Here is a 27,605-nt window from a genome sequence, read left to right on the forward strand (position 1 = left end):
ACCACAATGCAAGACCACAACCTCAACGCATGACCACAACCTCAACGCATGACCACAACCTCAACGCATGACCATGACCTTACCCTGAATGCATGAGCACTTCAACCTATGACCACAACCACAATCAATGACCACAACCTCACCCTCAACGCAGGACCACAACCTCTTCCTCAACGCAGGACCACAACCTCAACGCATGACCACAACCACAACGCAGGACCACAACCACAACGCAGGACCACAACCACAACGCAGGACCACAACCACAACGCAGGACCACAACCACAACGCAGGACCACAACCTCAACGCAGGACCACAACCTCAACGCCTGACCACAACCTCAACGCCTGACCACAACCTCAACGCCTGACCACAACCTCGACCACAACCTCAACCACAACGCATGATCGCAACCTCAACCACAATGCAAGACCACAACCTCAACGCATGACCACAATCGCAACCTATGACCACAATCGCAACCTATGACCACAACCTCAACGCATGACCACAACCTCAACGCATGACCACAACCTCAACGCATGACCACAACCTCAACGCATGACCACAACCTCAACGCATGACCACAACCTCAACGCATGACCACAACCTCAACGCATGACCACAACCTCAACGCATGACCACAATCGCAACGCATGACCACAACCTCAACGCATGACCACAACCTCAACGCATGACCACAACCTCAACGCATGACCACAACCTCAACGCATGACCACAATCGCAACGCATGACCACAATCGCAACGCATGACCACAATCGCAACGCATGACCACAATCGCAACGCATGACCACAACCTCAACGCATGACCACAACCTCAACGCATGACCACAACCTCAACGCATGACCACAACCTCAACGCATGACCACAACCTCAACGCATGACCACAACCTCAACGCATGACCACAATCTCAACGCATGACCACAACCTCAACGCATGACCACAACCTCAACGCCTGACCACAACCTCAACGCCTGACCACAACCTCAACGCCTGACCACAACCTCGACCACAACCTCAACCACAACGCATGATCGCAACCTCAACCACAATGCAAGACCACAACCTCAACGCATGACCACAATCACAACCTATGACCACAATCGCAACCTATGACCACAATCTCAACACATGACCACAACCTCAACGCATGACCACAACCTCAACGCATGACCACAACCTCAACGCATGACCACAACCTCAACGCATGACCACAACCTCAACGCATGACCACAATCGCAACGCATGACCACAATCGCAACGCATGACCACAATCGCAACGCATGACCACAACCTCAACGCATGACCACAACCTCAACGCATGACCACAACCTCAACGCATGACCACAACCTCAACGCATGACCACAACCTCAACGCATGACCACAACCTCAACGCATGACCACAACCTCAACGCATGACCACAACCTCAACGCATGACCACAACCTCAACGCATGACCACAACCTCACCCTCAATGCATGAGCACAACCACAACACATGAGCACAACCACAACCCATGACCACCTCAAAGCATGACCACAACCTCAACGCATAACAGTAACCTCAACGCATGACCACAACGCAAGACCACAAACTCAATGTCAACACATGACCACAACCTCAACGCATGACCACAACCTCAACCTCAATGCATGACCACAACCTCACCCTCAATGCATGACCACAACCTCACCCTCAACGCATGACCACAACCTCACCCTCAACGCATGACCACAACCTCAACGCATGACCACAACCACAACACATCACCACAACCTCACCCTCAACGCATGACCACAACCTCAACGCACGACCACAACCTTACCCTGAATGCATGAGCACTTCAACCTATGACCACAACCACAATCAATGACCACAACCTCACCCTCAACGCTTGACCACAACCTCTTCCTCAACGCATGACCACAACCCCAATGCAGGACCACAACCTCAACGCATGACCACAACCACAAACTCAACACATGACCACGACCTCAACCTCAACGCATGACCACAAACTTACCCTCAACGCTTGACCACAACCTCTTCTTCAACGCATAACCACGACCACAACCACAACCACAACGCAGGACCACAACCTCAACCTCAACGCATGACCACTTCAACCTATGACCACAACCACAATCAATGACGACAACCTCACCCTCAACGCTTGACCATAACCTCTTCCTCAACGCAGGACCGCAACCTCAACGCATGACCACAACCACAATGCAGGACCACAACCTCAACGCAGGACCACAACCACAAACTCAACGCATGACCACAACCACAATGCAGGACCACAACCTCAACGCAGGACCACAACCTCAACGCAGGACCACAACCACAATCTCAACGCAGGACCACAACCACAAACTCAACGCATGACCACGACCTCACCCTCAACGCATGACCACAACCTCAACCTCAATGCATGACCACAACCTCACCCTCAATGCATGACCACAACCTCACCCTCAACGCATGACCACAACCTCACCCTCAACGCATGACCACAACCTCAACGCATGACCACAACCACAACACATCACCACAACCTCACCCTCAACGCATGACCACAACCTCAACGCACGACCACAACCTTACCCTGAATGCATGAGCACTTCAACCTATGACCACAACCACAATCAATGACCACAACCTCACCCTCAACGCAGGATCACCACCTCTTCCTCAATGCAGGACCACAACCTCAACGCATGACCACAACCACAACGCAGGACCACAACCACAACCTCAACGCAGGACCACGACCTCACCCTCAACGCATGACCACGACCTCACCCTCAACGCATGACCACGACCTCACCCTCAACGCATGACCACGACCTCACCCTCAACGCATGACCACGACCTCACCCTCAACGCATGACCACGACCTCACCCTCAACGCATGACCACGACCTCGACCTCACCCTCAACGCATGACCACGACCTCGACCTCACCCTCAACGCATGACCACGACCACACCCTCAACGCATGACCACAACCTCAACCTCAACGCATGACCACAACCTCACCCTCAACGCATGACCACAACCTCCTCCTCAATGCATGACCACAACCTCACCCTCAACGCTTGACCACAACCTCCTCCTCAACGCATGACCACAACCTCAACCTCAACGCATGACCACAACCACAACCACAATGCAGGAACTCAACCACAACGCAGGACCACAACCACAACGCAGGACCACAACCACAACACATGACCACAACCTCAACGCATGACCACAAACTCAACGTCAACGCATGACCACAACCACAACCACAATGCAGGAACTCAACCACAACGCAGGACCACAACCACAACACATGACCACAACCTCAACGCATGACCACAAACTCAACGTCAACGTATGACCACAACCACAACGCATGACTACAACCACAATGTCAACACATGACCACAACCTCAACACATGACCACAACCACAAACTCAACGCATGACCACAACCTCAACGCAGGACCACAACCTCACCCTCAACGCTTGACCACAACCTCAACGCATGACCACAACCTCAACGCATGACCACAACCTCAACGCAGGACCACAACCACAAACTCAACGCATGACCACGACCTCACCCTCAACGCATGACCACGACCTCACCCTCAACGCATGACCACGACCTCACCCTCAACGCATGACCACGACCTCGACCTCACCCTCAACGCATGACCACGACCTCGACCTCACCCTCAACGCATGACCACGACCTCACCCTCAACGCATGACCACAACCTCACCCTCAACGCATGACCATGACCTCACCCTCAACGCATGACCACAACCTCACCCTCAACGCATGACCACGACCACACCCTCAACGCATGACCACGACCACACCCTCAACGTATGACCACGACCACACCCTCAACGCATGACCACGACCACACCCTCAACGCATGACCACGACCACACCCTCAACGCATGACCACGACCACACCCTCAACGCATGACCACAACCTCAACCTCAACGCATGACCACAACCTCACCCTCAACGCTTGACCACAACCTCACCCTCAACGCTTGACCACAACCTCACCCTCAACGCATGACCACAACCTCAACCTCACCCTCAACGCATGACCACAACTTCACCCTCAACGCATGACCACAACCTCACCCTCAACGCATGACCACAACCTCACCCTCAACGCATGACCACGACCACACCCTCAACGCATGACCACGACCACACCCTCAACGTATGACCACGACCACACCCTCAACGCATGACCACGACCACACCCTCAACGCATGACCACGACCACACCCTCAACGCATGACCACGACCACACCCTCAACGCATGACCACAACCTCAACCTCAACGCATGACCACAACCTCACCCTCAACGCTTGACCACAACCTCACCCTCAACGCTTGACCACAACCTCACCCTCAACGCATGACCACAACCTCAACCTCACCCTCAACGCATGACCACAACTTCACCCTCAACGCATGACCACAACCTCACCCTCAACGCATGACCACAACCTCAACCTCACCCTCAACGCATGACCACAACCTCAACCTCACCCTCAACGCATGACCACGACCTCACCCTCAACGCATGACCACAACCACAACGCATGACAACCTCACCCTCAACGCATGACCACAACCTCAACGCATGACCACAACCTTACCCTGAATGCATGAGCACTTCAACCTATGACCACAACCACAATCAAAGACCACAACCTCACCCTCAACGCTTGACCACAACCTCTTCCTCAACGCATGACCACAACCTCAACGCATGACCACGACCCCAATGCAGGACCACAACCTCAACGCATGACCACGACCTCAACCTCAACGCATGACCACAAACTTACCCTCAACGCTTGACCACAACCTCTTCCTCAACGCATGACCACGACCACAACCACAACCTCAACGCATGACCACAACCTCAACGCATGACCATGACCTTACCCTGAATGCATGAGCACTTCAACCTATGACCACAACCACAATCAATGACCACAACCTCACCCTCAACGCAGGATCACCACCTCTTCCTCAATGCAGGACCACAACCTCAACGCATGACCACAACCACAACGCAGGACCACAACCACAACCTCAACGCAGGACCACGACCTCACCCTCAACGCATGACCACGACCTCACCCTCAATGCATGACCACGACCTCACCCTCAACGCATGACCACGACCTCACCCTCAACGCATGACCACGACCTCACCCTCAACGCATGACCACGACCTCACCCTCAACGCATGACCACGACCTCGACCTCACCCTCAACGCATGACCACGACCTCGACCTCACCCTCAACGCATGACCACGACCACACCCTCAACGCATGACCACAACCTCAACCTCAACGCATGACCACAACCTCACCCTCAACGCATGACCACAACCTCCTCCTCAACGCAGGACCACAACCTCACCCTCAACGCTTGACCACAACCTCCTCCTCAACGCATGACCACAACCTCAACCTCAACGCATGACCACAACCACAACCACAATGCAGGAACTCAACCACAACGCAGGACCACAACCACAACGCAGGACCACAACCACAACACATGACCACAACCTCAACGCATGACCACAAACTCAACGTCAACGCATGACCACAACCACAATGCAGGAACTCAACCACAACGCAGGACCACAACCACAACACATGACCACAACCTCAACGCATGACCACAAACTCAACGTCAACGTATGACCACAACCACAACGCATAACAATAACCTCAACGCATGACCACAACCACAATGCATGACTACAACCACAATGTCAACACATGACCACAACCACAAACTCAACGCATGACCACAACCTCACCCTCAACGCTTGACCACAACCTCTTCCTCAACGCAGGACCACAACCTCAACGCATGACCACAACCTCAACGCAGGACCACAACCTCACCCTCAACGCTTGACCACAACCTCAACGCATGACCACAACCTCAACGCAGGACCACAACCTCAACGCAGGACCACAACCTCAACGCAGGACCACAACCACAAACTCAACGCATGACCACGACCTCACCCTCAACGCATGACCACGACCTCACCCTCAACGCATGACCACGACCTCACCCTCAACGCATGACCACGACCTCGACCTCACCCTCAACGCATGACCACGACCTCGACCTCACCCTCAACGCATGACCACGACCTCACCCTCAACGCATGACCACGACCACACCCTCAACGCATGACCACGACCACACCCTCAACGCATGACCACAACCTCACCCTCAACGCTTGACCACAACCTCACCCTCAACGCTTGACCACAACCTCCTCCTCAACGCATGACCACAACCTCAACCTCAACGCATGACCACAACCTCACCCTCAACGCTTGACCACAACCTCACCCTCAACGCATGACCACAACCTCACCCTCAACGCATGACCACAACCTCTTCCTCAACGCATGACCACAACCTCAACGCATGACCACGACCCCAATGCAGGACCACAACCTCAACGCATGACCACGACCTCAACCTCAACGCATGACCACAAACTTACCCTCAACGCTTGACCACAACCTCTTCCTCAACGCATGACCACGACCACAACCACAACCTCAACGCATGACCACAACCTCAACGCATGACCATGACCTTACCCTGAATGCATGAGCACTTCAACCTATGACCACAACCACAATCAATGACCACAACCTCACCCTCAACGCAGGATCACCACCTACTCCTCAATGCAGGACCACAACCTCAACGCATGACCACAACCACAACGCAGGACCACGACCTCACCCTCAACGCATGACCACGACCTCACCCTCAACGCATGACCACGACCTCACCCTCAACGCATGACCACGACCTCACCCTCAACGCATGACCACGACCTCACCCTCAACGCATGACCACGACCTCGACCTCACCCTCAACGCATGACCACGACCTCGACCTCACCCTCAACGCATGACCACGACCACACCCTCAACGCATGACCACAACCTCAACGCATGACCACAACCTCAACGCATGACCACAACCTCACCCTCAACGCATGACCACAACCTCACCCTCAATGCATGACCACAACCTCACCCTCAACGCTTGACCACAACCTCCTCCTCAACGCATGACCACAACCTCAACCTCAACGCATGACCACAACCACAACCACAATGCAGGAACTCAACCACAATGCAGGAACTCAACCACAACGCAGGACCACAACCACAACACATGACCACAACCTCAACGCATGACCACAAACTCAACGTCAACGTATGACCACAACCACAACGCATAACAATAACCTCAACGCATGACCACAACCACAATGCATGACTACAACCACAATGTCAACACATGACCACAACCTCAACGCAGGACCACAACCTCACCCTCAACGCTTGACCACAACCTCAACGCAGGACCACAACCTCAACGCAGGACCACAACCACAAACTCAACGCATGACCACGACCTCACCCTCAACGCATGACCACGACCTCACCCTCAACGCATGACCACGACCTCACCCTCAACGCATGACCACGACCTCGACCTCACCCTCAACGCATGACCACGACCTCGACCTCACCCTCAACGCATGACCACGACCTCGACCTCACCCTCAACGCATGACCACGACCTCACCCTCAACGCATGACCACGACCACACCCTCAACGCATGACCACGACCACACCCTCAACGCATGACCACGACCACACCCTCAACGCATGACCACGACCACACCCTCAACGCATGACCACAACCTCACCCTCAACGCTTGACCACAACCTCACCCTCAACGCTTGACCACAACCTCCTCCTCAACGCATGACCACAACCTCAACCTCAATGCATGACCACAACCTCACCCTCAACGCTTGACCACAACCTCACCCTCAACGCTTGACCACAACCTCCTCCTCAACGCATGACCACAACCTCAACGCATGACCACAACCACAACCACAACGCAGGACCACAACCACAACACATGACCACAACCTCAACGCATGACCACAAACTCAACGTCAACGTATGACCACAACCACAACGCATAACAATAACCTCAACGCATGACCACAACCACAATGCATGACTACAACCACAATGTCAACACATGACCACAACCTCAACACATGACCACAACCACAAACTCAACGCATGACCACAACCTCACCCTCAACGCTTGACCACAACCTCTTCCTCAACGCAGGACCACAACCTCAACGCATGACCACAACCTCACCCTCAACGCTTGACCACAACCTCAACGCATGACCACAACCTCAACGCAGGACCACAACCTCAACGCAGGACCACAACCACAAACTCAACGCATGACCACGACCTCACCCTCAACGCATGACCACGACCTCACCCTCAACGCATGACCACGACCTCACCCTCAACGCATGACCACGACCTTGACCTCACCCTCAACGCATGACCACGACCTCGACCTCACCCTCAACGCATGACCATGACCTCACCCTCAACGCATGACCACGACCACACCCTCAACGCATGACCACGACCACACCCTCAACGCATGACCACGACCACACCCTCAACGCATGACCACAACCTCAACCTCAACGCTTGACCACAACCTCACCCTCAACGCTTGACCACAACCTCAACCTCAACGCATGACCACAACCTCACCCTCAACGCTTGACCACAACCTCACCCTCAACGCCTGACCACAACCTCACCCTCAACGCTTGACCACAACCTCACCCTCAACGCTTGACCACAACCTCCTCCTCAACGCATGACCACAACCTCAACGCATGACCACAACCACAACCACAACGCAGGACCACAACCACAACGCAGGACCACAACCACAACGCAGGACCACAACCACAACACATGACCACAACCTCAACGCATGACCACAAACTCAACGTCAACGTATGACCACAACCACAACGCATAACAATAACCTCAACGCATGACCACAACCACAATGCATGACTACAACCACAATGTCAACACATGACCACAACCTCAACGCATGACCACAACCTCACCCTCAACGCATGACCACAACCACCTCACCCTCAACGCATGACCACAACCTCAACCTCACCCTCAACGCATGACCACAACCTCACCCTCAACGCTTGACCACAACCTCACCCTCAACGCTTGACCACAACCTCCTCCTCAACGCATGACCACAACCTCAACCTCAACGCATGACCACAACCACAACCACAATGCAGGAACTCAACCACAACGCAGGACCACAACCACAACGCAGGACCACAACCACAACACAGGACCACAACCACAACACATGACCACAACCACAACACATGACCACAACCACAACACATGACCACAACCACAACACATGACCACAACTTCAACGCATGACCACAACCTCAACCTCACCCTCAACGCATGACCACGACCTCAACCTCACCCTCAATGCATGACCACGACCTCACCCTCAACGCATGACCACAACCACAACGCATTACCACAACGCATGACAACCTCACCCTCAACGCATGACCACAACCACAACCTCACCCTCAATGCATGACGACGACCTCACCCTCAACGCATGACCACAACCACAACGCATGACCACAACCACAACGCATGACCACCTCACCCTCAATGCATGACCACAACCTCAACCTCACCCTCAACGCATGACCACAACCTCATCGCATGCCCACAACCTCAACACATGACCACAATCTCAACACATGACCACAACCTCAACCACAAACTCAACGCATGACCACAACCTCAACCACAACGCATAACCACAACCTCAACGCATGACCACAACGTCAATCTCAACGCATGACCACAACGTCAATCTCAATGCATGACCACAACCTCATTGCATGCCCACAACCTCAACCTCATCGCAGGACCACAACCTCAACCCATGACCATAAACGCAACGCCAACACATGACCACAACCACAACGCATGACCACAACCTCAACCTATGACCACAACCACAACGCATGATCACAACCTCACCCTCAACGCATGACCACAACCACAACGCATAACCACAACCTCAACGCCAACACATGACCACAACCACAACGCATGATCACAACCTCACCCTCAACGCATGACCGCAACCACAACCACAACCTCAACGCCTCACCATAACCTCAATGCATGACCACAACCTCACCCTCAACGCATGCCTACAACCTCAAAACATGACCACAACCGCAACGCATGACTACAACCTCAACGCATGATCACAACCTCAACGCATGACCACAACCTCAACGCATGATCACAACCTCAACGCATGATCACAACCTCACCCTCAACGCATGAACACAACCACAACGCATGACCACAACCACAACCGCAACACATGACCACAACCTCAACGCATGACCACAATCTCTACCTATGACCACAACCTCAACGCATGACCACAACCTCAACGCATGACCACAACCTCAACGCATGACCACAACCTCAACGCATGACCACAACCTCAACGCATGACCACAACCTCAAAACATGACCACAACCTCAAAACATGACCACAACCTCAAAGCATGACCACAACCTCAAAGCATGACCACAACCTCAAAGCATGACCACAACCTCAATGCATGACCACAAGCTCAATGCATGACCACAACCTCAATGCATGACCACAACCTCAATGCATGACCACAACCTCAACGCATGACCACAACCTCAATGCCTGACCACAACCTCAACGCATGACCACAACCTCAACGCATGACCACAACCTCGACCACAACCTCAACCACAACGCATGATCGCAACCTCAACCACAATGCAAGACCACAACCTCAACGCATGACCACAACCTCAACGCATGACCATGACCTTACCCTGAATGCATGAGCACTTCAACCTATGACCACAACCACAATCAATGACCACAACCTCACCCTCAACGCAGGACCACAACCTCTTCCTCAACGCAGGACCACAACCTCAACGCAGGACCACAACCACAACGCAGGACCACAACCACAACGCAGGACCACAACCACAACGCAGGACCACAACCACAACGCAGGACCACAACCTCAACGCAGGACCACAACCTCAACGCCTGACCACAACCTCAACGCCTGACCACAACCTCAACGCCTGACCACAACCTCGACCACAACCTCAACCACAACGCATGATCGCAACCTCAACCACAATGCAAGACCACAACCTCAACGCATGACCACAATCGCAACCTATGACCACAACCTCAACGCATGACCACAACCTCAACGCATGACCACAACCTCAACGCATGACCACAACCTCAACGCATGACCACAACCTCAACGCATGACCACAACCTCAACGCATGACCACAACCTCAACGCATGACCACAACCTCAACGCATGACCACAATCGCAACGCATGACCACAACCTCAACGCATGACCACAACCTCAACGCATGACCACAACCTCAACGCATGACCACAACCTCAACGCATGACCACAATCGCAACGCATGACCACAATCGCAACGCATGACCACAATCGCAACGCATGACCACAATCGCAACGCATGACCACAACCTCAACGCATGACCACAACCTCAACGCATGACCACAACCTCAACGCATGACCACAACCTCAACGCATGACCACAACCTCAACGCATGACCACAACCTCAACGCATGACCACAATCTCAACGCATGACCACAACCTCAACGCATGACCACAACCTCAACGCCTGACCACAACCTCAACGCCTGACCACAACCTCAACGCCTGACCACAACCTCGACCACAACCTCAACCACAACGCATGATCGCAACCTCAACCACAATGCAAGACCACAACCTCAACGCATGACCACAATCACAACCTATGACCACAATCGCAACCTATGACCACAATCTCAACACATGACCACAACCTCAACGCATGACCACAACCTCAACGCATGACCACAACCTCAACGCATGACCACAACCTCAACGCATGACCACAACCTCAACGCATGACCACAACCTCAACGCATGACCACAACCTCAACGCATGACCACAATCGCAACGCATGACCACAACCTCAACGCATGACCACAACCTCAACGCATGACCACAACCTCAACGCATGACCACAACCTCAACGCATGACCACAACCTCAACGCATGACCACAACCTCAACGCATGACCACAACCTCAACGCATGACCACAACCTCAACGCATGACCACAATCGCAACGCATGACCACAATCGCAACGCATGACCACAATCGCAACGCATGACCACAACCTCAACGCATGACCACAACCTCAACGCATGACCACAACCTCAACGCATGACCACAACCTCAACGCATGACCACAACCTCAACGCATGACCACAACCTCAACGCATGACCACAACCTCAACGCATGACCACAACCTCAACGCATGACCACAACCTCAACGCATGACCACAACCTCACCCTCAATGCATGAGCACAACCACAACACATGAGCACAACCACAACCCATGACCACCTCAAAGCATGACCACAACCTCAACGCATAACAGTAACCTCAACGCATGACCACAACGCAAGACCACAAACTCAATGTCAACACATGACCACAACCTCAACGCATGACCACAACCTCAACCTCAATGCATGACCACAACCTCACCCTCAATGCATGACCACAACCTCACCCTCAACGCATGACCACAACCTCACCCTCAACGCATGACCACAACCTCAACGCATGACCACAACCACAACACATCACCACAACCTCACCCTCAACGCATGACCACAACCTCAACGCACGACCACAACCTTACCCTGAATGCATGAGCACTTCAACCTATGACCACAACCACAATCAATGACCACAACCTCACCCTCAACGCTTGACCACAACCTCTTCCTCAACGCATGACCACAACCCCAATGCAGGACCACAACCTCAACGCATGACCACAACCTCAACGCATGACCACAACCACAAACTCAACACATGACCACGACCTCAACCTCAACGCATGACCACAAACTTACCCTCAACGCTTGACCACAACCTCTTCTTCAACGCATAACCACGACCACAACCACAACCACAACGCAGGACCACAACCTCAACCTCAACGCATGACCACTTCAACCTATGACCACAACCACAATCAATGACGACAACCTCACCCTCAACGCTTGACCATAACCTCTTCCTCAACGCAGGACCGCAACCTCAACGCATGACCACAACCACAATGCAGGACCACAACCTCAACGCAGGACCACAACCACAAACTCAACGCATGACCACAACCACAATGCAGGACCACAACCTCAACGCAGGACCACAACCTCAACGCAGGACCACAACCACAATCTCAACGCAGGACCACAACCACAAACTCAACGCATGACCACGACCTCACCCTCAACGCATGACCACAACCTCAACCTCAATGCATGACCACAACCTCACCCTCAATGCATGACCACAACCTCACCCTCAACGCATGACCACAACCTCACCCTCAACGCATGACCACAACCTCAACGCATGACCACAACCACAACACATCACCACAACCTCACCCTCAACGCATGACCACAACCTCAACGCACGACCACAACCTTACCCTGAATGCATGAGCACTTCAACCTATGACCACAACCACAATCAATGACCACAACCTCACCCTCAACGCTTGACCACAACCTCTTCCTCAACGCATGACCACAACCCCAATGCAGGACCACAACCTCAACGCATGACCACAACCTCAACGCATGACCACAACCACAAACTCAACACATGACCACGACCTCAACCTCAACGCATGACCACAAACTTACCCTCAACGCTTGACCACAACCTCTTCTTCAACGCATAACCACGACCACAACCACAACGCAGGACCACAACCTCAACCTCAACGCATGACCACTTCAACCTATGACCACAACCACAATCAATGACGACAACCTCACCCTCAACGCTTGACCATAACCTCTTCCTCAACGCAGGACCGCAACCTCAACGCATGACCACAACCACAATGCAGGACCACAACCTCAACGCAGGACCACAACCACAAACTCAACGCATGACCACAACCACAATGCAGGACCACAACCTCAACGCAGGACCACAACCTCAACGCAGGACCACAACCACAACCTCAACGCAGGACCACAACCACAAACTCAACGCATGACCACGACCTCACCCTCAACGCATGACCACGACCTCACCCTCAACGCATGACCACGACCTCACCTTCAACGCATGACCACAACCTCACCCTCAATGCATGACCACAACCTCACCCTCAATGCATGACCACAACCTCACCCTCAATGCATGACCACAACCTCACCCTCAATGCATGACCACAACCTCACCCTCAATGCATGACCACAACCTCACCCTCAACGCACGACCTCACCCTCAACGCACGACCACAACCACAACGCACGACCACAACCACAACGCACGACCACAACGCATGACCACAACCACAACGCATGACCACAACCACAACGCATGACCACAACCACAACGCATGACCACCTCACCCTCAATGCATGACCACAACCTCAACCTCACCCTCAACGCATGACCACAACCTCACCCTCAACGCATGACCACAACCTCGACCTCATCCTCAACACATGACCATAACCTCAACCTCACCCTCAACGCATGACCACAACCTCACCCTCAACGCATGACCACAACCTCACCCTCAACGCATGACCACAACCTCACCCTCAACGCATGACCACAACCTCACCCTCAACGCATGACCTCGACCTCCCCCTCAACGCATGACCACGACCTCGACCTCCCCCTCAACGCATGACCACGACCTCGACCTCCCCCTCAACGCATGACCACGACCTCGACCTCCCCCTGAACGCATGACCACGACCTCGACCTCCCCCTCAACGCATGACCACGACCTCGACCTCCCCCTCAGCGCATGACCTCGACCTCCCCCTCAGCGCATGACCACGACCTCCCCCTCAGCGCATGACCACGACCTCCCCCTCAGCGCATGACCACGACCTCCCCCTCAGCGCATGACCACGACCTCCCCCTCAGCGCATGACCACGACCTCGACCTCCCCCTCAACGCATGACCACGACCTCCCCCTCAACGCATGACCACGACCTCGACCTCAACCTCAACGCATGACCTCGACCTCAACCTCAACGCATGACCACGACCTCAACCTCAACGCATGACCACGACCTCAACCTCAACGCATGACCACGACCTCAACCTCAACGCATGACCACAACCACAACGCAGGACCACAACCACAACGCAGGACCACAACCACAAACTCAACGCATGACCACAACCTCACCCTCAACGCATGACCACAACCTCACCCTCAACGCATGACCACAACCTCAACGCATGACCACAGCCTCAACGCATGACCACAGCCTCAACGCATGACCACAGCCTCAACGCATGACCACAACCACAACCTCACCCTCAACGCATGACCACAACCTCAACGCATGACCATGATCTCACCCTCAACGCATGACCACAACCTCAACCTCACCCTCAACGCATGACCATGATCTCACCCTCAAAGCATGACCACGACCTCACCCTCAATGCATGACCACGACCTCGACCTCCCCCTCAATGCATGACCATGACCTCGACCTCCCCCTCAACGCATGACCACGACCTCACCCTCAACGCATGACCTCGACCTCACCCTCAACGCCTGACCACGACCTCACCCTCAGTGCCTGACCACGACCAAAAGCTCAGTGCCTGACCTCACCCTCAGCGCCTGACCCCAACCTGCTTCTCCAGCCACAATATAAGAAACATTCTACTACTACGGTTATCAACAGCTGACAGAAAGAAATCTCTTCAGAACGTGAAATGATTAATATCTTCAGAGGTGAAGAGCTAGCCAAAGATGGCTGACTAATGATAGATCAATGATTAACTCTTGTCTTACGCTGCATTCCCAAATTTCCAGCATTCAGTAACCTTGGAGCAAAGCTCTTGAATTCCCCCTTACTGTAACTTGATCTCTTTCTCCTGTTGAAATGTTCCTTAACCCTATCCCACTTTCCCAGTCTCTCTCTGGTGACTTGATGTCAAATTGTGCTTGATAATTGCTCCCTTGTAATATGGTGTGAAGTTCCATTACGGGTGCTATACAAAAATTAGTCATTGTCATTGTCATTGTAAAGTGCCAAGGTTCTTCGTACATTCCTCACAGAAGTTTAGAATGAAAGACTCAGTAAATCAGGCTGCATTGGTCAGATACTGTGATCAGTTTCTGAACAGCTGAAGGTTATAGACAGAAGGGCAGATACAAGTGAGCAACCATAATAAGAGCACGGAGTCATAGAATCCCTACAGAGCTGAGAGAGAGCCATGGGGCCTGGACCAACCCCCTGAAGAGCAATCCACCCAGACCCAGCCTCATAACCTCACATTTACCACAGAGACCCACCGAGCCTGTACACCCCCTGGACCCTACGGATGTTTGAGCATGGCCGCTCTGTCAAACCTGCACGTCTTTGGGCTGTGGGAGAAAACCAGAGCACCCAGAGGAAACGCACACAGACAGGGGGAGAACATGCAAACTGCATACTTGTGGAGACTCGAGTTGAACCTAGGTCCCTGGCAATGCTATCCACTGAGACACCATGGTAGGAAGCCAGCATACGTACAAGAATAGCTCTTTTGGCACACTTATGTGTCTACACTCCAACTTAATAAGATCATAGCCGATCGGATTTTAATCTCAACTCTACACTCCTGCATATCCCGGATAATCTCCATCGCCAGGGTAATCAAATTGTGAGATAACTCTAAATTTCAATAGCACGAAGGTAACGTTGGGTAATCAGTGCTGCCCAGAGATTTCTCATTCTGCTGGTAAAGCAACATTTTAGTTCAAAAGCGTGTGCATACTGAGCTAATGCTCGAGAGAAGACAGTGGTTAGCACTGCTGCCTCACAGCGCCTGTAGACCTGGGTTCAATTCCCGACTCAGGCAACTGACTGTGTGGAGTTTGCACGTTCTCCCCGTGTCTGTGTGGGTTTCCTCCGGGTGCTCCGGTTTCCTCCCAAAGATGTGCAGGTCAGGTGAATTGGCCATGCTAAATTGCCCGTAGTGTTAGGTAAGGGGTAAATGTAGGGGTATGGGTGGGTTGCGCTTCGGTGGGTCGGTGTGGACTTGTTGGGCCGAAGGGCCTGTTTCCACACTGTAAGTCTAATCTAAAAAAAAAGACAAAGACAGAGATCCATTCTTCAGCCTGACGTTTCACACTGGCATTCGGTTCAGTAGAAAGTACCTTAGAACCCTGTCCATCCATGCAGTCCGTCTTTTGCCTGCACCAAATCCCACTGAGAGCTCACTCGCCTACAACAGCCTCCAGTCCAGCAAAATTCACAGGAACTCATTTCACCCCCTCACCCGATTGGTGACGTCTTCTTCAGTTCTCGAACCTTCAGAGATTGCTGGGATTCTCCAAATCTGGCCTCTTGTACATTTTCTATTATTGGCCAAAATACCCTCCCTTCTGCAGCCCCCTAATAGCACACTCTCCCCTTTTAAGAGGTTCCTTTAAAATTTGTCTTCTTGAGCAAGCTTATATCGGCGTGGCCAGATATCTTCATCTGGCTCAGTTTTGAGTTTTGGCTGATGACTCTCCAAAGAGAACTTGACGGACATCAAGACACTTCATTCTTCCATTTACCCATCTTGCTCTGTACTTTGACCCTTCACCCCTCATCCCACCCAAAGAGATGATAAAGGTCAAGCTACCAGCTGCTTCCTAATGGTGGTTCATGCAGAAGTCAACCCAACTTCATAAATTGGTAACATTCTTTAATTGATGATGGAAACCTCACTGCAGTTAGTTGAGCACAACAGGCAGACATTTCAGTGCTGACAATAAGGTGCAGTGTCTGTCAGAAGACATGCCCAATACAGAGGACATGCCCAATACAGAGGACATGCCCAATACAGACTCCATTTATCTATTCAGGGGAACAGCAAAGATCAAAGTGCACGACACGACAAAGAATGGGGAGGGCTGGTGTCCCAGCCAATGCTCAAGTGTGTGATCAGCCCTACAACAGCAACTTGCACTTGTCCAGCACACTTCACGTGATCAAAACATTTGACTTCTTCGCAAGCACACAAACAACATTCGGAACCCGGTTCACATCAGAGCAGGTGAGGCTGGTTTTAAAGGAAGCACCCTAAACCAGGGAAGAGATGGGAATGGCTCAGGGAAAGAATTGCAGAATTGGAGTTGGGGCCAATGGTGGAAAGCTGAAAATTAACGCGTTATCTTGTCATTTGAAAGCGAGAACTTTAATTTATGGTGTACACATTGTGATCCCAGAGCACATATTTACAACCAACGAAGTACTCCTGAGCGTTGGAATGAAGTATATGGGAGCTTATGGTGCACACGCTGGCTCTTCATTTTGGATCGCAAAACATCATGGCCTGTCAAAACTGGAGCTGCAGAATGCTCTGGAACAGCCGAAAGACGTTTTATAAATACAACTTCACTCTCTTTTAGCTCAATGTCAAACTTTACAGGACTGCATTGCAGTTACTGCTTATTCGGCTCTGTGAAAGAAATGCTACATCGAGGCTTTTCAACAGAAAGGTCACTTTGCCAATAATCAACACTCATCGCTGATGTGAAATTATGTGAACTGTGCTCCCTCAGATGAGTGTATCCATCATTTGACATTACCTTTTCTGACAAACCCAAGGCAGTCCTTGCATGGTGTGAGATGCAAGGACCTTTACTATCTCTGCTTACACAATTGCAAGGGGCGGTTTTCTGATGGATTGCAACGTTGACTCGCACAGACGGCTGCTCAACTCTTCTCCCGAGGTCATGTACCCATTATTGACCTCCTCGTATTTTAAAAGCATGCCTAGCAGTCTTCTGTGATGCATTGAAGGGGAACAGGATAAATGTGATGGGGGGGGGGGGGGGGGGGAAGGAATGTAGGATGATAGAAAGAAGTAGAGAGGAGGAGCAGATTGGTATGGAGTATAAACAGTTGGGCCAAATGGCCATTCTCAAATTTTAAAATCCAATAAAACAAGTGATTTCGTACACCTCCATTTTCAGAGAACCTCACAATCCCATGCAATTACACTCAGTTAAATACAGACTTGATCCATGAGCTCATCAACACAAATGACCAAAATCGAGATCAGCTCGATTCACTGTTGTCACAACCCAGCAGAATGGAGCACCTGGGTTAGATAATGTGACAAGCCTCCTGCACAGCGCTCTGACGGAAGTTTGATGGGTCAGAGCTTCTCCGAGGACCACAAGGTGAAAGCTTCTGGACAGTGGATAGGTCCAATGGCCTGGTCATCCCAACTGTGAACTATAAACATACTCTGTAGCCCCTCACCAGCCCAGTCCAAGGCAAAAATCTACTCGATTTCAGCCTCCTCGAATATTAAAATTCAGCAACTCCACCACTCCCTCCCCCCTTCCTGTGCTTTGGGAAATCCTGTTTGCAAAATGTACACAAATATATTCACATGACGTCACATTTACACGTGAAATACATTCACACACTAGGTATGATGTACTGGTAAATTAATTTAACAGAACAGTGTTCAGTTGGTCTGAACCCTGCTCCTGATGCAGCAGGATTATTTACGGAGTGTCACAACTACTAGCTAACCGCTCAACAACTTGGTTACACTCAGCGCTGGTTCAGATGAAGAAAGGATGGATTCTTTTGCTTCCAGTTCCACCTTTGTAGTTGTTGCTCAACTGAATCCTGTCCTGGTCTCAACTGTTTTGCCAGCAATCTGTTCTACTGTTTAACAGATAGTGCTCCAACAACAGCAGGATGAAGATATTCAGTTCAACTGCATCTCATTTTTAGCTCAGTTCAAGAAGCAACACAGAGAATCAAAGGAGTTTAAAGATAGCTCCCAGGGCTATGGGGAGAAAAGGGAAGTGAGACTGATTGGTCATTTGATGACAAGGGCACTGTGGCCTCCTTTCTGTACCCATATGATTCCTAATTCATTGGAAATTCACAATGCATCAGTCTGGTTCAGCACATCTCAGTCCTGTACCCGCGGTCATCAGAGAACGACTAGAGTCTGGGGAACACCTTGAGCCATGACTTCCACCTCTTCACCAACATGGACATTGACGGGCATTCCTGCATTGTCACTGGGATCAAAATCCTGACATCTCCCTATTTAACAATGTCAGCACAGCGGTTTGCAGCAGCTCAGAGTAAAGGCTGTCACTGTTGTGTAGGATCTGAAAAGATCTGAAAGGATTACTGCTGAGTACCATCAGTAACACCCACTATGATGATGTCATATGGACGTGTGGCCAGAACAGCTGAAAGGAGTGAGAGTTGTCTTATGGTCCTCCTCAAAATCTTTGCCCCAAAGTAGATTACATCAAGTAACTTGCAACCAGTTGGTAAAATGCAACAAACGATGTCTTGTTAACCACAAGAGACTTCTCGAGATAGACCAAGATGCGGTTTCCCTCTACCATACCAGTCCATGTTCCCTTCACTGAAGGAGGATTGACACCAGGAATATCAGCATATTCAGAGCAGTGAGCTGCTATTCCCCTGCAACACTTACTGAGGACAACCACAGCCTGCACTTATACCAGAGAATAACGCAAAAACAGAAGTCATACGGCTCTTGTCTGTAGACTTGCTGAATCTCCAGTCCATTACTCAAGGCCAGCATCTGCTTGGAGAAACTGGTGCTGCTTTGTGGATACAATGTTAATCAGAGACCTCATCTTTTCCAGTGAATGTTCAAAGTTCTCTTGAAATATTGAGGGGTGTTTGCTGTGTCCTACTGCTGTATGGTGGAACACATTCAGACAACGGTCTATTCCCATGACAGTCCGTTCTGCTATAATGCTCGAGTTCCCTTATCTTGCAACCCTGCGTTATAAGAAAACTGCACAAGACCAGCACGTTTTACGCTAATGGGGCTGTAATTGGGTTATAACCAATACATGCTTTAAAATTTCACGCTTTAGAAGCAGTGTCCCCAATTCATCCATCGTGTTATCGCGAATTTGTTAATGAAACACACACTGTAGCAGACCAACCTGCATGATTTCTTTGACCAAGCCAGCCAAACTACCAGATCAGAGTGTTTATTCAGTGGGAAACAACGTTCCAATTCTGGCTATACTGTGGCAAGGAATAGAGTAAAGTGGAACCAATTCCCTGACCCAAATAAAACTGGGAAGTGGCCTTATATTAAATAAAAGCTCTGGTTATTTCCAGTCCTGTTTTGTCGCAATGCCAATGCATTAATGCTGATCTGCAGCATCGGCTTGCAGCTCACCAACTGATAAGGTCAAGAAACACAATCAGGGCTGATGTAAAAATGTGTAATGGTAACAACAATATTCTATGTTAATTTCAGAAGGTTCAAGCCATGAAATTATTAACCTGTGAAGGAGTGAAATAAGATTAGACAGGGCACATTTCCAAAGAGAGGTTTCCAAGAATCCCATCTCCATGGCTGCTCCAGGTATGGACATTACTGTAGTAGAGGGGCAGGTAAAGCTGTGCCCACTGTGTGGGCTAGGAGCAGACCTTTGAGAAAATTGTCTGCCTTTACCATAGTCTACTCCGATCTTGTCCTTCACTCTGCACGGTTAGTGAATCAGATGGAACTACTATTGATTTCTTCAAAAATGTATTTCATTATATTGTGTAACTTCTCAATTAGAATTCATCCCAACCTGACAGTACCTCTGTTTAGTTTATCGATGGACTGTGGGTGTCATTGGTAAGGTTGGCATTTACTGCCCATCTCCAAATGCCTTTGAGACAGAGATTAACACAACCAAGTGGCACACAAGACCACGCCAGAGGTCAGTTAGGAGCCAATCACGTTGCTGTGGGTCGGGCTAGAGGGCAGACTCGGTCAAGATGATCAACAGCTTTCGAAAACCCCCCAGGGTGGGCTTTTCTCCGGATGGGTAACTTCATTCTGAATATCAGCTTTAAAATTCCAGACTTGATCATTTTATCTCAATTAACTGAAGTTACGTTCCCCAGCTGTTATGGAGGAATTTGAACATATGCCCGGGGCATCAGGATCATTAGCCTAGGAACAGACTCTGCTACCCTTTGCATTTGCTTTATGAATTGGACAAAGGTCACAGTACAACCCTGAGGGGCTCGGAGGTGCAGGTCTGGAAGGCCATCTTGTAGATGATTAATTTTTCATCTGCAGAGTGCCACAGAAGTAAGCCAACAATTCTATGACAGTGAGGTGCCTGTGAAAGTGAAGGCCAGGTATTGTCTCGGTACATAAAGGGCTGTGTGTAAAAACCAGATTGGAAGGAGACATGTACCACACAGAACTCACACCCACACAGGAGTGTTAAAGGCCTCTGAGAGATTGTGAACCATCTTCTGCAGACAGGCTGACAGACAGACAGAACAATCAGGATAAAGTCTTTGCCAGGGGACATGGAAATGAAGACCAGACAATGCGATAGCATGACAAAATTTGAAGAATATACAGTATTATAAATCCCAGAATAGAATCAGCCCCACTTCATCGTTGAAGCTTTATCACTCTTCCAGGGATGTGGTCACCCTCCAGTATTTGTTGCCTGTCCCTGACTGACCTCAAACTGAACGGTTTACTCAGCCATTTCAGAGGTGCAGGAAATGGGGCACAAAGGCAGTGTGGATTCAAAGAAACTGTGAGGGGTAAGTTGGTAAACAAGTCTCAGCAGAAGCCTTATCTACAAAGATGCACAGGGTGAGGGCGGATCAGCCATGCAAAATTCTCCCATGGTGCCCAGGGTTATGCAGGCTGGGTGGATTAACTGCGCGAAATCCTCCCATGGTGTCCAGGGTTATGCAGGTTAGGGCGGATCAGCCATGCAAAATTCTCCCATGGCGTCCAGGCCTGTGCAGGTTTGGTGGATTATCCATGGAAAATAGGAGGTTACGGGGCTGGAGGTCTGGGTGGGATACTGTTTGGAGGGTCACTGCAGACCCAAGGGGCCAAGCAACCTCTTCCTACGCAGTAGAGATTCGATGATTTTTAGGCAGATAACAGCTGTCTACATAGTTGTGGGCCTGGTGTCGGATGGCACTAGATCAGGGAAAGATTCCTTCCCATAAGCTCACTCCTGAACCAAGCGGGACTTTACAACAGACGATGACAGTGGATGTGTTTACCATCAATGATACTCTCTTTCAGTTCCAGATTCAGTCAGTGAAATCAAATTACTCCTACTGCTGTGGAATAGCACCAACCCAACACTAGCTTGGGCCTCTGGATTACTAGTCCAGTGACATCATCACTACATTACCACTTCCCTCCAAACTGTGTGAAATGCGGAGTAAACTAGATTAGATTAGATTCTCTAAAGTTTAGAAGCAGGCCCTTCGGCCCAACAAGCCCACACCGAACCTCCGCAGAGCAACCTACCCAGACCCATTTCCCTCTGACTAATGCATCTAACAACTGTGGATAATTTAGCATGGCCAATCCACCTAATCTGCACACCTTTGTGACTGTGGGAGGAAACCGGAGCACCCAGAGCACACAGACATGGGGAGAATGTGCAAACTCCACACAGACAGTCGCCTGAGGCTGGAATCGAACCTGGGACCCTGGTACTGTGAGGCTAGCTGCTGAGCTACTATGCCACCCCCAAGTTGCAGAAGATTTAGTTCTGCACTACTGTTAAGCATTATGATCAATTGTGTGACAGTTATCATACATCGAACATTTCCACTTTGGCACTTTACAACCTCTCGGATTCCAACCTGAGCTCCACAATTTCAGAGCATGCTCGCTGCCCTCCATTCCCCTGACATCTGCACCCTCCCCCAGCTGTGCCTGAGCTCAGCACAGTGGACCTACTTGCTTGTTTCCACACCTCTACTGATACCCATTTTCCTCCTCTATCTCTCCTGCCTTTCTCTTTCGCTCTGAGCCCCTCACAGTCTGTTCACTTGCTCCTCTTCCAATGTTAGTAGGTTAAAAGAAAACCCACAACTTCCCAAATCCTTCTCCGCCAGAAGGGGAAACATACCAGATACAAAACGTTAACTCCCATTTCTTTGCCCACAGATGCTGCCACATCTGTCGAGTCTCTTCAGAACCATGTTTTTATTTCAGATCTTCAGTATCCATGGGACTTTGCTTTTCTATAACTATCAGTTGTATATTTTGAGGGGTAGTTTACAAGACCATTCAACAGGATGGTCAAGAATCAACAGCAATGGGTCTGAAACACAAACACACACAGAAGGTGAGTGACCTCACAGAAGAAGTACGCAGTGTTCTTGGAACCTGCTGTGACCTATAGAGTAGGGAACCTCATTAATATTGTCAGGAGTTGACTGACACGTGTCTTTTCAGTTTTGTTGGAATTTGTATCCCCTGGTTTTGGTATGATAGCTTGGTTGGACTGTACACAGACAGGAGGAATAGCAGGAGGCCATTCAGCCCTTTGAGCCTGCTCCACCATTCATGGCGAATCAACCATCTCAGTCCCCCATCCCAATTTCTCTCTATATCCTTTCATCCCTTTAACCTCAAGAATTATATCTAATTCTTTCTTGAAAACATTCAACCACTTTCTGTGGCAGAGAATGCCACAGGGTCCCCACTCTCTGGGTGAAGACATTTCTCCTCATCGCAATCCTGAATAGTTTATGAATAGATTAGATTAGTTTCCCTACAGTGTGGAAACAGGCCCTTCAGCCCAACAAGTCCACACCGACCCTCTGAAGAGTAACCCACCCAGACCCATTTCCTCTGACTAATGAACCGTACACGATGGGCAATTTAGCGTGGCCAATTCACCTGACCTGCACATCTTTGGACTGTGGGAGGAAACCCACACAGACACTGGGACAATGTGCAAACTCCACACAGACAGTCGCCCGATGTTGGGAGTGAACCTGGGACCCTGGTGCTGTGAGGCAGCAGTGCTAACCACTGAACCACTGTCACCCCTCAGTGCCAGTCATCGGGAATATCCTGCCTGTGTTCACCCTGTTAGAATTTTATAGGTTTCCATGAGATCCCCCTCGCGTTCTTCCTAATACTCCTGAATTCTTCTACATGCTTATTGTACTAGGACCATGTTAAAGAATGTAGGGAGATGGTGGGATAGCTCAGCTACCATTACAGCTCACGTGAAACAGATGAACAAGTCTGCCCCATCACCCAGAACAAAATGGCTGCAATGAATAAACCAGACACAACATCAGCTTAACAGGAACCAGGTTTCCAGCTAATGCCTCAGATGCTGGATCTTTCAGGACAAGCTGACTGAAAGGATATAATGTGACACCTTTCTCTCACTTTTGGTGCAAAGCTTAAACAGTATAAAGACAGGCTTGCATTTACATAGCACTTGTTATAACTTCAAACCATCCTGATGTGCAGTTACGATAGTAACAGAGGAAGCTAATTTGTATGCAGCAAGCTCACAGCAGAGGTTTCCAGAAGTTGGTTCAGGAATAAATATTACCCATAACAAAGGTCATATCTCTCTGGCTTTTCCTTGAGGTGGTTCCACATCGTCTTTTGCATCCAACCAGCAGGGCAGGATGGACCTTGACTTAATGAGCTATTTGAAAGATGAAACCTTTGACAGTGTGGCGCTGTTCCACTACTGACCATGGAAGGGTAGGCCTGGAGTTTGCGCTCAGGTTCTCTGTAGACTTGACAAAAGTGAGGACTGCAGATCAGAGTCAAGATGAGAGTGGTGTTGGAAAGGCACAGCAAGCCAGGCAGCATCCAAGGAGCAGGAAAATCGACATTTCGGGCTAAAGCCCTTCATCAGGAATGAGGCAGGGAGCCTCTGGGGTGGAGAGATAAATGGGAGGGGGGTGGGGGAGAGAGTGGGGCTGGGGAGAAGGTAGCCAAGAGTACAATAGGTGGATGGGGGTGGGGATGAAGGTGATAAGTCGGAGAAGAGGGTGGAACGGATAGGTGAAAGGAAGATTGGGAGGTAGGATAGATCATGAGGATGGTGCTGAGCTGGAAGGTTGGAACTGGGGTAAGGTGGGGGGAGAGGAAATGAGGAAACTGGTGAAGTCCACATCACTGCCCTGGGGTTGAAGTGTTCTGAGGCAGAAGATGAGGCATTCTTCCTCCAAGCGCCGGGTGGTGAGGGAATGGCGGTGGATGCAGCCCAGGACCTGCATGTCTTTGGCAGAGTGGGAGGGGGAGTTGAAATGTTGGGCCACGGGGCTGTGGGGTTGATTGGTGCGGGTGTCCCGGAGATGTTCCCTGAAGCGCTCTGCGAGAAGGCACCTAATCTCCCCAATGTGTAGGCTTGAGGCAATCCCAAATCCAAAGTCCTGATTCATAGGTGAGTGCATTACTCAATCATGGCTGACATTCCAGGGAATTTCCCATGGAGCAGGAAATACCAGTTCGGACTGCTTATTGCTTCTGACATTTCTCCCAACAATCAGCTGGCCATTCATCTCCAATATCTGAACTGTCCCCACTGCCACCCCACCAAGGGGAGGGAACCCTGTTTCTGCTCATGGTCTTCGTTAAGTGACAGCATGTGGAGAATTGGGATGGATAAATTGTGTTGCCTTGAATCATGGATGGGTCACGCTTCCCTTACCTGAGGAATTCCCAGGCCAGGAATACCCAAAAATCACATTTCAAAAGAAAAAGATAATGCTGGAACTCACTGGCAGCCTCAGCTGATCCAAAGTTGGCCTGTCCGAATGGATTTCTAGCACTGGCATCCATGCTTGGTCTTCTTCCCAATCCGCTAAAGAATCCTCCGCCAGATGACTGGGAACCAAACACCGGCTGTGCGCCAGCAGGCTGCAAGGAAAATGTGGAAATTCAGCAATGCCCTACTTTCAGCTTCTGACAAAATTATTGAGGTGTCTAGCAGCAATTGTTTGGCACATTAACAGAGTGAAGAGTCCCAGGGCACTGCACAGAAGGCTTATCAGGCACAAGTGATATACCCAGCCATGGGAGGAGAAATTAGAGTTGTCGGTTGGTTCGCCAAACTCTGCATACTGACCACCAACTCCAACCACAATCTCAGCCACAGATCTTCATAAAACCCTGAAGGAGAAATTAGGGCAGGTGACTGAAAGCTTTGCTAAAGAAGGATGGTTCTGGAGCTAATTCAAGGAAGGTAAAATATAGAGCTGAAGAGTTGGGTTTGCGTGGAATGAAGAGATATTTTGGAGCGTAAAGTCTAAGGTACAGTCACCAATAGAAGATCAAACAAAACTGGGATTTAAGGAGCGTAAAAACCTTCCATGCTGTACATCTTGGTGACTCTCTGACTTAACCCTTTGGGGGTTGCAGAGACAAGATGACTAAGGAATTTGTTAATGGAGATGAGAGTTTTAAAATGGAGGTCGACTGGGAGCCAGTGTTGATCAGTGAGTTCACGATTAATGAGTAGGTGGGGCTTGGCTAGTGATGGGTAGAGTTTTGGACAATTTAAAGTTTCCGGAGGACCATAAACAGAAGGTTAGGCCAGATAGC

General features: G+C 50.5%; 1 protein-coding gene across 4 annotated transcripts in view; it reads right to left on the reverse strand.

The window, feature by feature from the left end:
- The window catches only part of nup214 (nucleoporin 214), a 187,973-nt gene that overhangs the window by 60,667 nt on the left and 99,701 nt on the right, over positions 1-27,605 (reverse strand). For all 4 annotated transcript variants that reach the window (XM_060841579.1, XM_060841580.1, XM_060841581.1 and 1 more), the window contains one exon: positions 26,783-26,921. In XM_060841579.1, the coding sequence (XP_060697562.1) occupies positions 26,783-26,921 (139 nt within the window). The remainder of the gene's footprint in view (positions 1-26,782; positions 26,922-27,605) is intronic.

Source organism: Hemiscyllium ocellatum, chromosome 21 (genome assembly GCF_020745735.1).
Source record: "Hemiscyllium ocellatum isolate sHemOce1 chromosome 21, sHemOce1.pat.X.cur, whole genome shotgun sequence".
Classification (NCBI taxonomy): Eukaryota; Metazoa; Chordata; class Chondrichthyes; order Orectolobiformes; family Hemiscylliidae; genus Hemiscyllium; species Hemiscyllium ocellatum.